This window comes from Meleagris gallopavo, chromosome 2 (assembly GCF_000146605.3).
Source record: "Meleagris gallopavo isolate NT-WF06-2002-E0010 breed Aviagen turkey brand Nicholas breeding stock chromosome 2, Turkey_5.1, whole genome shotgun sequence".
NCBI classification, from domain to species: Eukaryota; Metazoa; Chordata; class Aves; order Galliformes; family Phasianidae; genus Meleagris; species Meleagris gallopavo.
In genome coordinates, this window is record NC_015012.2 from 28423923 (window position 1) to 28438781 (window position 14859).

The window sequence follows — 14859 nt, forward strand, 5'->3', positions numbered from 1 at the left end:
ACTTCAGCAGCTTCTCTACCAACTCCTATCCTAGCCACTCTTCTTCAACAGCATATCTGGAGATGCCATGCCTAGCTCACAAAGCATAGCTGAACACAGAGCTCAGGTTCCTTGTTGGCTGTCAGTGATCTGTCACTAAGAGCTGTGCCCCTTGGGGGTATTACCTAGTACTTGTCTTGGCTTCGCAGCCCATTAAACTACAGATCTGGGTTTTGGAGCACATTGGCATGGCATGTAATACCTGCAACATAACCCAAGTGTACTCCAAGTGGCTGCATGCCCACAGGTATTGGTTGGCATGCAGAATACGAAAACTTTCAGAAACTAGCCTATTAAAAACTAGCAGCTTTTAATTATGCTTCAAACAAACCAAACTGCCCAAATCAGAATATACCCTACATGCAGCTTAAGTAACTATAGCAAAGCTACCCACCTTTCACATAAGGCATTATTTGAAAGAATAACAACACAGCACTGATAAATACAGGCTACACGTACCAGGAGAGTAAGAAAAACACAGCCAACTGTCTTTTTTATAAAAGTACTTTTAATAAACAGATGGATTTAAGATGCTAGACAACTTGTTGCCATGTACAAGGTAACAAAAGTCAAAATTCTTTGAATTTTATACAAATACTATGTAGTACAGTAAACTTGAATACAAGTTTACAAAACAAAATGCATCAGTGATTATTCAGCTTGTAACCAACTTCCAACAGTGAAAATTACCATGTATCAATAGTGATCAGAATTGCATTGCAAATTTTAGAAGTAATGCAAGTATATTTTTACCAAGCCACTCTGAAGTTTCTGGTGCACGCTAACAGTACATTGGATTTTTTTGGCTTGCTGAACAGAAAATGGCATTTAAATAAAATGACAGAGTTAAGGAATACATTACGTATCAAAAGTATTACCTTACAGAAAACTAAACGAGAATGAGAAAGTAAACAGAGCAGAACCCTGAAGTAGCAAATTATTTTTCTACCCGTTTTGATGGAAAAGACTCCACAGGCGTCCAGCTTTCTCACAGCATTTTGGAGTGTTCTAGTCCTAGCACAGTGTGGTCATTAGTAGACTAAAGTAATCCCTGCTTGGCAGTAATGCTGGTGAAAGGTAACTTGCTCTATTGCTAACAAATCGGAACCGCTGGCAGGGTGACTTCTCGCGGGCATCCAGCGGAGGCCAAGTTCACAGCACGTGATTGAAGTTACAGTACCACTTGCTTTGATGCAATACCCAACAGCCTTCAGGGTTCAGGTGTCAGTTTCCTCACAAGACTTACAAATGGATGTATTTAAACAAAAAGTGGAGTTTAAGACAGTATTTTCATCTGTACAGCTACTGATAAAATGAATTGTTACAAACTTTCCAGTCTGCTTTATAAAAAATATTCTTAGTTTTACTTCTAAACAAAAACTGTGCTGTGATCTGTCACTTTCTTGCATTGTACATACTGTAGTTGTGTTAATGAAGGTGTAGATATTTGAGAACTAGAGCTCTGGATATCTTAGAAGCCTAAAAAGCTGGTTTTGGTACAGAAGAGTTAGGTAGCAATGAAAATTTATTCTACTTATTTTTCCTAAAACCTAGGAAGAGCTACAGTACGTTGCTAGATCAGTGGCCTCAACCCTGAGCTGAAATAAAGGACCTGCCTTGGCCAAGAGAGTCACGTTACTACTACAGCTGCACAGGAGAGACAGAACGACCTTCCTACAGTCTGTCACCTTAGCTGTGAGTAGTGCAGTATTTCATTCTGTAATGCTTGAGAGCTGACTGGAGACCACCATGTTCATTTTCACACCGGAAAAAATAAACCAAAAAACCCATCTCCAATTCAGAGATTCAAGCGAAAAACAAAATGAGTCAGTATGTCCAACTTCTGGAGACCAAAGAAATATCGTGGTAGACTTGTCAGTCTTAAGCATTTCCCACTTGGTAGAAGAGATCATTAATACACGTACCAAAGCACAGATACAAGACTTCTACAACTATCCCACTCTTCTGGAAAAAAAAAAAAACCTCTTGATTTTTCCTCAGTATTGAATACTAGCTTATCTTTCTGTCACTACAATGCATCGCAGAAGATGAGTGAAAGCTTCAAGACTGTCTTCCAAAGGATTCAGCCCAACTGCCAGAAGAAAGACTTTTCGCTCTGTTCAACCATTAATTGAGTTGGCTATCATGCAAATCCTTACTAGAACATAACCTACTGTACCTTCCTGAAGGGTTCATGGCACTGACTACCCACGGCCTGGAGAATACACAGCATTAAGCATTCTTGCCTTCTAGGAGGATTTTTTTTTCCCCCTTTTGAACAACAGAAACAGTAGAGTCAGTATTTCACTTGATGAAAAAATTAAACTGAGCAACAGATCAAAAATAAAGCTTGTAAAAATCGTTTATGTTTCTAGTAACGCACACTTCTTGGAGAGCTCATCGTTTATAGATGTTGTTTTGTTACAGTTTAAGGCAGCGAGTCTTACAACATACACAAGCTCATCTCCCTCATATTTGTGCTACTGTATCCTTATGCGTACAACAGAACCTCACTAATTCACACTAATGACTGGAAGAACCATTAATTCTCTTGGTAAGTGAACAAGAATAAGGCATTCCATTATATATTCTGATCACTAATTATAATTTAGCTCTAATTATAATCTACCAGCAAACATACTTCTGTGTTTTAGAAAATAGCATCTCTTACCTTCAGACATAATTACGTGTGCAGATTAGCAGGTTCTGCTGTGTAAACACGCAGGTGCATAAGCAATTTTCAGGTTTTCTTCATTACATCTGACAGGAAAGTTAATGCCACAGATAGAAACTGTGGGAAAATAAATTAAGATTTCTCTATAATTTGTGCAGATATGCACAACCAGATGGTAATATATCGGTTTAAAAAAAAAAAACAAAAACAAAACCCATTGATGTTTACAAACTTAAATGAAGCAAAAATCAGTAGCAGGAAGCAAGGCCATTCCCCAACCATAAATGGCTTGTATTATGCTATTCAGACTACATGAAATAATAATAAAATTAAAAAAAATAAAATACAAGTACTAATTTTGTATATACAACTTTTAAATCAAGTAACGCAAACAGTGAAAGAACTGTTGATGTTTTTAAGAGGTGGTAATTCATAGATCTAAATTCTGGTTGAAGTAGACTGTAAATGTGGACAGAAGATACTATGCAAACTGCATGGCTGAATTTAAAAGAAAAACCAAAACGTGAGGGATCAATGGGCAGTGTAATGAGATAGAAATTTCGCTTCATATGTGCAAAAATCCTCAGCTTCATGAATGTAGAGGTCATACTTCAATAACAGATCTTACACAAAAATCAGTCTCCCTACATCCTGGAATCTACCTGTTTACATCAGCCACTTTGAGTGTACGGTACCCTGTTCACATGGATAGTATTCAGCAGTTTCTAGCATTTCTCAGAAATCTAAGTTTCACCTGCCTTAAATCTTGAAAACAAAGGGGAGAGTTCATAGCGAGGGCATCATACCACTGCCTTCGAGTTACACCAGTAAAACTCAACGTTCTCTCTTCTTCCATGGTGGCAGGAGTCCTTATAGGACTTGTAAACAGCAGTACACAATACTGTAAACAAATAATTTAAGTCCTACTTTATACAAGATGTTAACTCAGGTCTAGCAAACAGGTGAAAATGAAAAGGGTGGCTTCACACAAAATCCTTCCCTTTTCTCCAAGCAATTCTTTTCGCTACTTAAATAATCCTGAGCTGAAACATGGGCTGATGAGAGCCATTTTTGCATATAAAAACAATGTTCTGGAGTCAGCTCTCACGTTCTGTCAGAAAGTCAATTGCTGGAGAGATTAAACTGAAGTATTTCAAACCATTTAGTACTTTGGAGGAGGACTTATAATTTGGTGTGGCGTCCAGTTCTAGACCCAGATGCTGAGCTTGCCAAGGAAGCAGATGCTGCTGCATCCTCAGCTTCCTCCAGCTCATCCTGTAGCTCCTGGCTGACACTGGACTGGAGGGCTGCGGGAGTCAGCCATTCCTTCGGCAGACAGCTCTGGAGAAATGGTATACAAGAGCTGAAGTAGGCGAGGCGATTCACCCATCGTGGAATCTCTTTTCCACACAGAATCTAAAGGAAAAGGGGAAAAGAAAAAATTAACTCAGATTCTGGACTGAGCAATAATGGATGTTAATTACTGTAAAGAATCAGCGAAAGCTGCTGCTGTCTGACTATCTGTACCACAAAACACAAAGTAACACAACTATCTGACTATCTGTAACACAAAACTGCAGGAAGACAATTTCCACCGTCAGTAAAAGCAGTGTCCCAATTTGCAGACACTTTTTTCCCACTGCAAGTTTGACATGTGGTTATACTCCATTTTTTATTTTAAAAATAACCATTATCATTGTTAGAGTTCTAATAAGCCCAACCACCTCATTTTGTTAATAACTTCTTTAAAATAAATGAGTTAAGGTATATTTCATATTCACAAATAATTCCTCAGAAACAGCAGCTGAAGGAGAGTGCTCACTGTAACAAAAAACACCCAGAAATGAAGCAGTCAAAAAGACAGTGTCAGTGCTACAGTTATGTGGAGTTATGCATGCAACTGGGGATATTTTTATGGCTTCAAGCTCAGAGAGGGTAGATGTAGGTTAGATATAAGGAAAAATTTTTTTACAGTGTGTGTGGTGAGGCACTGGAACAGGCTGCCCAGAGATGTGACCGATGCACCATCCCTGGACTTTCAAGGCAAGGCTGGATCAGGCCCTGTGCAACCCAATCTAGTTGTGCATGTCCCTGTTCGTTGCAGGGGTGTTGCACTAAAAGGCCCTCAGAGGTCTCTTCCATATCTAAGGATTCTATGATTTCTGTGATGGCCTCTGATGACTTTGGACAAGAGATCAGTATCTTACAGCACACAGACTATAAGTTCACTAGGACAAGAGTGGCTATACAATGCAAAGCTGCTTTCAACTCCTCAAAGAATACATAAAAGTTGCATTAAATGGTCATTTTTACTGTACATCAGCCATTAAATGTTTTTGTTGACGCTACTGAAGAAGTGACCTATTTTACTTAACTGCATCCATGTTTATTTCAGGTATTACTTACCCCACTGCAAATCTGGAATAAATCACAGCTAGCAAGAGCATTACTCTGTTGTAACTGAAGAGCATTTTACTTGAAATTATATCCCTAGTTTTTAGCCAGCTCGAACACTAAACAGGATGAGTTAAAACAGAAACAACATGAGCATGAGTTCATGAGTGCAGCACATGCCTGGCTATATTGGCCAGATTTCATGCCAACTGCAGCTTCATCAGTACGTCACCAGACTTGTCCCTACTAGCATTGCACAATCATCTACGAATCATCATCTCAAAATGTTCCAGCACCACTGGAAATCAGACATGACGGCTTACTCATTGTATAGCCTGTGCTTTGTCAAGACTAAATATTCTGAATAAAAAGCAGCTGAGTTTTATGGAAGTTTATCATGGAAAACACAGCCAGTCCTTGTTTGAAAGACTTCAGTGAGCATTAGAATAAATTCTGACGAGCGCAGGTTAGCAACTACTAGTAAAAACACAACTGTCTTTCCCTTCATTGTACTGGGTTACCTGTTCCTGACTGTTTGTTTCTCCTATGTATGTACAAGCATGTAAGTGATCAGGCATTCGTCTGTGCTGGCAAACTGGAAAGGTTAAAGCAAAGGTGAGAGGGAAATGCCAAGCCCATTCAATTCCACAGTCAGATATTCTGCATGACCACAGAGGTATCTACCAGGACACAGGCAGAGGGACAACTTGACAAAAGCCCCTCAAACAGAAGCTAAACATCATCTATGAAACTACAATGCCTCTGTTATTCTTTAGCAAGTACTTTGAATGCAAGGGCACTGTGTAATGGAAATTACATCTGGTTCTGTCTCCCACACTTGTCTCTGAAGTGTCTGTAAAGATTTTGGAACCCTGTTAATACTTGCTTTACTGGGTCTCTCAATTAGCAGTACGACCTTCTGGAACACAAGCTGCATGTAACAACATTCAGCATTTTTGGCAGCACAGGCTTGCATTTTTCTCCCAAGAACACAGCACACAAAATATCTGAAGAAATGGTAACATTCACACAAGGTAACAGAGATAAGATGCTGGAAATTATGCCAAACAACCCGAAGGAGAGGAAAGAGATGATGCTCTGTAGCCACCTGGAACGCACCTTTCTATAGACCCCAGTGTTTGTTTACCTCAGATAAAGCTGAAGAAAAGTGATTGCAGTTTTTGTGCATTAGGTGATAAGCATTTCCTTTGAATTCTTTTCCAAGCTCTTCTACTATTTTTTCTATATCATCTTCCATGAAGTCAGTGCTGCCTAGAACCACAGCCTCTCTAAAAAGAGAAACAGAAATTAGGATGATCAGGCTTCCATGAAATAGGTGGGTAACTGTTTTCACATGGCTCAAAATACACCCCTTTGTGGGTGGCAAGATCTTTCTGCCCACCAGAAAGACAGATTTTTTTCTATTCCATTTTACAGCACTACTTTCATCTTATATGAGATTCCTTCCTTGCTGACTGTACACCTGTAGTCCACTTATTTTTCAAACCAAAGAAAACACTCTTTTCTCAGTCAGAAATTCTGAAGTGTCATTCAACATGTCTATCCATGCAACAAACTGTTTTTTTAACAGTAATTTTCTCAAAAACAAGAGGAGATATGTCTCTTACTTAAATTTAAATGTCTCTCCTAGCTCGGAAGCATTTCCTGGAGAAATTTCAAATATTCCAGAAAAAGGGTATGGATGACCACCATAGGCAAATTCTGAAAAAGAAAGCTCAGATTTAACAAAAACCATATGAAGTATAAGAACAGCAGACCTCACTGACTGGTGGATCAATTCCAGGGATCTTCCAGTCAATGAGAACTTCATGAAGATCTAAAGCTAGACATCAGATGCTACATTTACACTTGGATAACAAAAGCAAGGAGCTGCCAACGAGTCGTTTTGTTGATCAGTAGTCGACCTCAGCAAAAACTGACAAGAAACTTCCTATATCAGCATGCAGATTTAATTAATAAGTATGCAATTGTTTTAATTGCAGAAGTGAAGATTTAAAAGTTAAATTGTAAATTCTACCTATGTATTTTACATGTGTTGATCTCCAAAAATCCTCTTACATATTTTTAGATTAGAGATTCAAAGTATTGCATCCTCAAAGGTCTGATGACGTGCTACAGCTGTACATGTGGCAACTAGTAGTAGCCTAATATGTTTCTGAATCTCTTGCTAAGCAACAGTTAACCATCCCAAGCTCTTCTCTAACAGAAAAATAAACCCTTGCATGAATCTGAAGTCAGCACACGACATCTGCTGGTGTTAAGTCCTTAGAATTCATGGAGGTATCACAGTATGCTTCAACTTCCTTCTGTGTCTGTAAGATAACACAACGTGCCACTCCCAAGGTATAATAAAAAGCCTTAAGCATGACTTCACACTTCCTTTCCTAAGAACTTGCACTAAACATCCACATCTAGCATGCAGTTCTGTGGATAATCTTTTTTACAACAGGTAAATTAAAGTGTGAGGTACTTTGAAAAATGCAAGTCATTGTTCCAGCAGGGAAATGATCTCTAACATGAGAAAGAAAGCTGTCATGACCTGAACAAGAAGGGGAGGCACATGTATCTGGCACAGCACAAGTGTGTTTAAGGCACAACACTATGACAAATCAGGTCTTTCTGGTTTGGATTAAATGACATTTTAATGATTTTTTAACAATAAGCATTGTATTTCATCAATTCACCATTGCAAACCCAATGGCAGTGCTACTGCTCCAGCCACTGAAACATCTCCAGCATAAGACACTTGGCACAGCATTGGCTTTGCATCACATGCCACCAGTTTTGCTGTTCCCACTCACCTCCAAACACATCCCAGTAAAGAAAAAAAAAACCTAAAGGAGGCTTATTTACTTTTAAACAGACTACTTATAGCAACACCTTCATCCCAGGCTGGTTTTCCTGGAAGGTGTGAAGACCTCAGACCCAAGCCTGTGTTACAGCACACTCAGAAACGCCCTTTTTGGCAGCAGCAGGAACTGAAAGAGGCCCAAAACAGCTCAGGAAGCTGCATCCCACAGTACAACCCATTTAGCAAATTCAGACTGTGCTGCTCTATTTATCCGAGGTCTGTCTTTTTTAAATAAACAGCATGCACAATCTACCTTTTAAATAAACTTTACAGTCTCTACAATTAAAAATTAACTCCTTGCACAAGTGCTGGCAGAATACAGATGAAATGATCTCGTTGTATTTATATGAAGCATACAGCTGGTGTTTCAAAACCTGAGCTACATATTGCTATTTCTAGGGTAAGAGTCTGCATACTCTTACGTAGCTGCACATACAGCTTTACACAAGAATGCAGGATGATTCCAAATTACTGACACCCACGTGTTCCGTTTTTCCAGAGAACTCTGAAAGGAAACTGATAAACAGGTTTCAAGAACCAGACTTCCCTCACTACCTGACATACATTTGTTTGTTTGTTTTAGTAACAGTGCAAGCACAAAAGGCAGGTTATGTACGTACCTCGGCCATACACCTCTATACCCGAATGGAACACTCCAATTCCAAGGGAAGAAGTATACTCATTCATCCAATACTAAAAGGAAAGAAGAACAAAAACCACTCCAGTTAGTTTCCAATACAGGTCTGTCATCAGATAGCAGATTGACAAATAGTCATCCCTCCATGTCAAAAGCATGAAAGTCAACCACATAAAACTGCACAATCTTTTATTTAACTGGAACAGTGTATGCCATTAACTATACACGGTCAGTTAATCCCATTACCTTTTACTCCATGTCTTAGTGCTGCTAGTCATTGTCTGTCAACCAAGGAGCCCATACTTGGGAGAAATCCACTTTATTATTTTTAATCTTTGACCAAGTTAGAACTTTAAAGTTTTCCACTAATAGAGTACACACTTGAATCAACTCCAATGATATTGCAAGAGAAAAATGTTGTTGTTTTTTAGAAAGGACATCAAATGTAGGACTATTACACACAGACCCCAGTTGTTATTTACATAATGAACACACTTTTGCTTATGACCAGATGATCGCAACTCAAGAGGTATTTAAGATGGAATGAAATTAGCTTATATTTTGCCTTTGAATATTAGATTGCTGGTCACCATATGTATGGGAGCTGCTGAGTCATGGCCTGAACCACTGATTGAGCACCTGGGGAAAGGACCCCATCAGCCCTGGGAGCACAGGTGAAGGCAATTCAGCTGTGTGACTAGAAGAGGCAGAGCCTGGCTGCATCTCTCCTACACCTCATTTTAGGGCTGACTGCCACCAGGGAAGGATCTCTGGTTGGAGATTCCTTCCTTGTGGAGTTTCCCTTGCAAGCCTAGATCTTCAGAGATGGGTGAGCTTTTTTTTCTTTTGTAACACCTTCCTATCACACTAGTCCTTTTGTCATTGCACCTCTTGTATCGCCATTCCACCACACTGATCCTTCTGATTGTTACAGCATACAACAGCCTGAACTCTAATTCAGCTCCTGATATATCTGACTCCATTTATCAGATGTCCTTTGCATACCTCCAGTATGTGTTTCCAATCTATCACTGCTGATCACTTCTATGATAAGAAGCATAGCTGTATTTCAGTAGTATTGCCACTCACCTCCTGGAAAGGGGGAAAAAAACACCCTTTCCTCAATGCTTTCTGTTTACTTTTCGAAAGTAGCAGTGGTGAGTGCCTGTCAGCTAACAATTACCCTCAGCACCATCAAGATACACAGAGTTTGGAAAAAGGAAACCCTCAAAATGACTGTCTTTCCTTGGCTACGTCACAACTTTCTTTTTCAAACTGCTCCTCGGAGAGCGATATTATGAATCTCCAAGAAAGGCTCAAGAAAAATAAAAACTCTCAGATGCGTCCTTAACACTTAAATAGACTAGGAAGAGAAACCTCTTACCAAAACCCAGCAATCTTTATCCTGTCAATTTCTCCAGCAGTGGGATCCTCCCTCCCATGTCATCCACTCCCAATGCACACAGCTGTGGGGCTGCAGGGCAGGCTGCAAAGAGGCAGCTCAGAGGGGACAAAGACAGGGGGAGTACCCTCAGCAAGTTATTTAGTAAATGGGAAAGAAAAAAAAAACTATCTTATTCACACAAACTGTTGACATAATATGTGCTTTCTGATAAGAAGTCACTATTAAAACAGCATAATTGATAATAAAAATGTCCGAGGGGACAGGTGTCATGCTGTCAAGTGCGCTAGCTGTAGCTAGTACATAATTACAGATATTTTAGTTGACCTGGCATTTAATGAACATTTCTGAAAGCCATTTTTCTCCCAGTAAGAATGATCCACTAGACTTTGGAGTGAGATGCCACTCATGAAATCAAAGTTAAATGGCAAAAAGAACAGTTCGGGCCAAATGCTACAGTGTTTTTGGCATCAGAAATGGATGTATTTAGCTTCCACCAAATTCAGCCCCAAATTCAGCTGCTAGCAGTCATCAAACATCACAGTTGTGCTGGCAGGCACGGGACATGATAATTATCTGCATAACAAGACACCAAGGATTTGATGAGCTCTTCTTCAGACATGCCAGCTGGGGGAATTCTTGTTAACAGCAGGAGTTAACAGCAGACAGATTTTGCTCCTTGCACATATTTAAGGCCAAGGGTCATTAAGATCTGTGGATACATTTTGCTTAAGACTGAACTTTACAAGTGGCCTTGATGGCTGGCTCTGTTAATCCATCACTACATTAGCTAGTGGGATGCGGATGACTGTACTACATCATCACCTTAACAAGGGTTTAACAAACTGTTTCCTTCTCTCTCTCTAGAAAAGAGCAAGTGCTGCCACAGTCCATTAGCATGTAATCCAACTTCTCAGATCAAGTATATCCAGGAACACATGGGGCTAGATCTACTTGGTGTAGAGAAACAGAACAGAGAAGGAAAGGTGAAAGTTAAAACTACCCAACTGCAATGGTAAAAAATAGATTCTGTTCACTAAAGTGAAATTAAAACTAGAACAATTCAAGAGCTTCTTAAACGTAAACCTACCTCTGAAGCTCATTTTCTACACTTGTCCACTTCATCATTTCAAAATAATTTTGTATTTATACTTACAATCAAAACCATAGGAATATTCAACATAAAGTTTGTCAGCACAGGCAAAGAGTGTGCTTGCCTAATGAGAATGGTTGTCCAGTTCTATGTAACCTCAAACAGATGTGGACAGGGTCCGCAGAGCTCTGGTCCTCACCAGGACACTCATTTTGGCAGAAAATTCTGGGTCTGGCCTCTGAGTTCCAAATAATTCCCCATCACACACGTCAGATCTGCTGCCTGACAAAGGGACACAAGTTACATGAGATATCCCATAAGCACTGGAAGTAATAAAACTAGTTTGTTACTGGGCAGGAAAAAACAACTCTGCTCCTACAACCTTGTGAAATCTGATGCAAGAGGTGGGAGCACAACGGAAAGGCAGACACGGAGCTGCCTTGTGGAGCCATACAGGGCAGGTGGTTGGGATGGAGAGCTGCTGCAGTGCGCTGTTCAGCAAGCTTCGTTTTACTTGGGTGAGCATTGCTCAATACTGATAGCTGGGATGCAGATTTCCCGACTACAGAAACAGAGCAGTGGCAGCAGATTAAACACAAGTCAGCAGCTTGAAAGGAGTGCCAAAAGCACTTTGCGTTGTATTTCCATAAGAACAGAGTAGGTGAACTGAAGACAAAAGAATTTCAGTAAGGCAGAATTACTTTCCCCCTAGGAACCGTAATTACATCTAATTATTACTTAATCTGAATCAGTTATTGGAAGGTCGGTCGCGTTCTCCCACTGAACAAAATGCCTTATCTCGGTGAAGAAAGAAATGCAGAACAATCACAGCTGAAAGTACACTGAGTTTGGCCACAGCTGAAAAGATTACATACAGCTTACAAAATAAAGATCACAACAGATTAAATGACATACACATAGCTGGCTGCTTCAGTGATATGCACTACAATCTGGAAACCCAAACTGATCTCAAAAGCTACACTCACGCTTCCATTGCACAAAACACTCCCTTCATTTAGTCTGATCTGAATTTTACTGTAGAAGAACAATGTCTAAGAGCACAGCCCCACAACCTCAGTATTTTGCAGCAAGTTGTTTTGTGAAACAGGGATTCATGTTTAATGCAACCATCAAAACAAAAATATTAGGGAAGTACATTTCTACGTGCATAATAAAGTCACGTCACTGCATTGACAGAGATGCTAATCCCACTGCTTCAACAGCATCCTCATTACATTCTTCAGAGCTCTCATTTATGCCAATAGTTCAGATCGTTAACGCCTCCGTTTGACGTGGAAAAATAGGATGCTACTTCGGGCTCAAAAAACCTATACTGCTACAGGGACAGCGGTTTGTGATAATGAAGATACAAAGTACTCCAGCTCCAAGCACAGTCTATTGGTCTTCACATGGCCCTTTTAACGATCAGAAAGCATTTCTGAAGGCGTGAGCTACTGCACATAAATATGCCCTTAAGTTTCTTTCCCTCTGTAAAGTTACCATACAAGTGAATAAACTTTGAACCTCTTCACCCTTCGGTTTTACCCCAGGCTTTCTCCTTATCGAGTGAGGCGTATATGCTACAAAGCAAAACAACTTGGTCCTGTGCAGACTTGAACAGCAGCAATACCCTGCAGTCCCTGCATGGAAGGGGCTGTTTTCGAGATGGAGCTACAGGCTGACACCAAGCTGTCTGTACAGTCTTTGCAGTTGTAATAGTGCTGATTCCGTGACAAATAGTGCTCTCTTGTGCCCCCCCTACACATCCCCTAAAAAAGAATGGGACAAAAAATACCCACACCCACCAAATAAAGAACTCCCTTCTCACAAAAGCCAAATACCTGAACACCCCAAGCCACAACTGTGAAATGTCAGAAGCCAAAAGTAAACCTGAGTGCCTTGGTACACAACTGGAGGCACCCGATGAACAAACATAACCCCAAAACAGCTGCACTTCCCCCTACATGCCACTGCTTTCAGCGGGCTCTCAGAGTGCTAACACTAACACTGCACATGAAGCCAGGCTTCACTGAGGTACCTGCTTCAAGCAAGAATAAAACAGACTGAGAGAGTTCAAGGCTGCATGCTGATGGTGTCCCTCAGACACTATGGCATCCTTAGCTTTTCTTTCCTGTTTAAAAGAAATCTGCTTCTTTAGCAATCAAATAACACAGATGCAATTATAAAACAGCTATAGCTGAGGTGGGATAAATAAATATCCCCCAGTTAGTGTCTCAGCTCGTGCTATATATAATTTGTGGTGATGTTCAGCTTCAGCAGATACCACAGCTGCAGACCAGCACTCAACAAGCACCCCAATCTGACCAAACACCCACAGATAGCTTTGCTGGCCTGCTTCTTTTGGAGAACGAGCTCTTTCCACAGGCGGTGGGCCTACAGACTCTCCTTCTCCTTGACACAGAGACACAGCTACTGAGCCCTGGCACATCCCAAGGGAAAGCACAGCCCTCCTGCTGCTGCCCGTGGCTCCTTGCAGCCTCCCCAGGACGGCTCTCACAGCCAAGGTCGCTGCACCTCCCACATCAGAGGCGTGCCATGCCTTTGACTTCACAGGTAATTGCTTGTGTAACAGCCTTGGAACTAAAGCCCTGCTTCTTTCTCCATACAAGTATTTATAACTAATGCACACAAAACCAGCTCTTTTAAGACTACAAGAGCTTCTTCCACACACAATTTTCAGTTGTAGTCCAAAGAAGTCCACCATCATCACATCCTTCCCACTTGGGCCTACCATAACACAACACACTGACCGCACCTCACAGGCCCCATGTGTGTGCTTGGCCAGGTGAGCGAGGCCCCGTTCCTGTGCCTCTCAGCAGGTCACAGCTCCCGTCCCGTCCCCGTTAGCCCCCCATGCTCCAGCACAGGAAACCCAACGCAGATATAACAGGTTGCATTCACTGGCAACAGAATCCAGGCACGGGAAGTGGAAGGGAATCCTTTGACAGGGACGCTGTTTTCTTTCTCTCTCTGATACCTACCACAGAAACCAATGGCAACAATCAGATGCATAACTAAGTCCAAGCAAGACAGCTCTCTATCAACTGCTAGCAAATACTCAAGCACCTGAGTACAACACTTTCAAGCAAGACAATGCACTTCTCTGCCAGCATGAGACCTACACTGTGCTCCTCCACCCTCCCAAAGCACAAGAAGTTCACTTCAAAACTGGTGGTAGTTCAAGGAGAGCCTGTCCCACATGGTTCTCAATGCTGTTGTGAAGCCTCCCTGCCCCTCACCACAGGCCCAACAGTGCTCAGAGGACAACCAGTAGCACACAATCTAATTTCCAGCTACTGAGGCGCATTAAGGGATAATATTTCCCTAATATTACTTATCCCGTGGCTGTACCACACAGGTGCTTCCGCCTCATTGGTTACTATGGCAGCTGAGCGGCTTGCAGCTGCATGCAGGGCAACACAACAGCTGCTGGAGGTATCAGCCAGGCATCACACGGGAAGCCAAGGTGAGCTCACAGCATCGCAGATCGGGATGAGGCAATTCCTTTATTCCTGCCAAGCGTCGGCCATGCCAGAGCAGTTCAAAAATACTGACAAAGCATTCAGAAACTTATAACTTTCCAAAGACAGTGGTTACCCCCAGCCAGCACCCTGCGCAGCAACACGTGCAGAGCAGGAACCCTCTGAAGGACGAGGACGAACTCCTCGCACAAATTCACGCTTTGCTCCTACTATGGCTGCAGGGAGGGGGGGAAGAGCCCCTCTGC

General features: G+C 41.3%; 1 protein-coding gene across 1 annotated transcript; it reads right to left on the bottom strand.

The window, feature by feature from the left end:
- Positions 1-527: 527 nt before the first annotated feature.
- On the bottom strand, positions 528-8707 carry DESI2 (desumoylating isopeptidase 2). The gene is made up of 4 exons (XM_031552390.1): positions 8600-8707; positions 6736-6829; positions 6255-6396; positions 528-4129 (listed from the first exon to the last, which is right to left on the bottom strand). The coding sequence occupies exons 1-4, from the start codon at positions 8664-8666 to the stop codon at positions 3896-3898; spliced, it is 537 nt and encodes a 178-aa protein (XP_031408250.1). The 5' UTR covers positions 8667-8707; the 3' UTR covers positions 528-3895.
- Between the last annotated feature and the right edge of the window lie 6152 nt (positions 8708-14859).

Coding starts and splice junctions, on each gene's coding strand:
- DESI2 (XM_031552390.1), bottom strand. CDS start 8,666: ATGAATGAGTATACTTCTTCCCTTGGAATTGGAGTGTTCCATTCGGGT. Junction 6,397..6,735: donor GGAGAGACATTTAAATTTAA/GTAAGAGACATA, acceptor TTCTCTTTTTAG/AGAGGCTGTGGTTCTAGGCA. Junction 4,130..6,254: donor TTTCTTCAGCTTTATCTGAG/GTAAACAAACAC, acceptor CTTTTCCTTTAG/ATTCTGTGTGGAAAAGAGAT.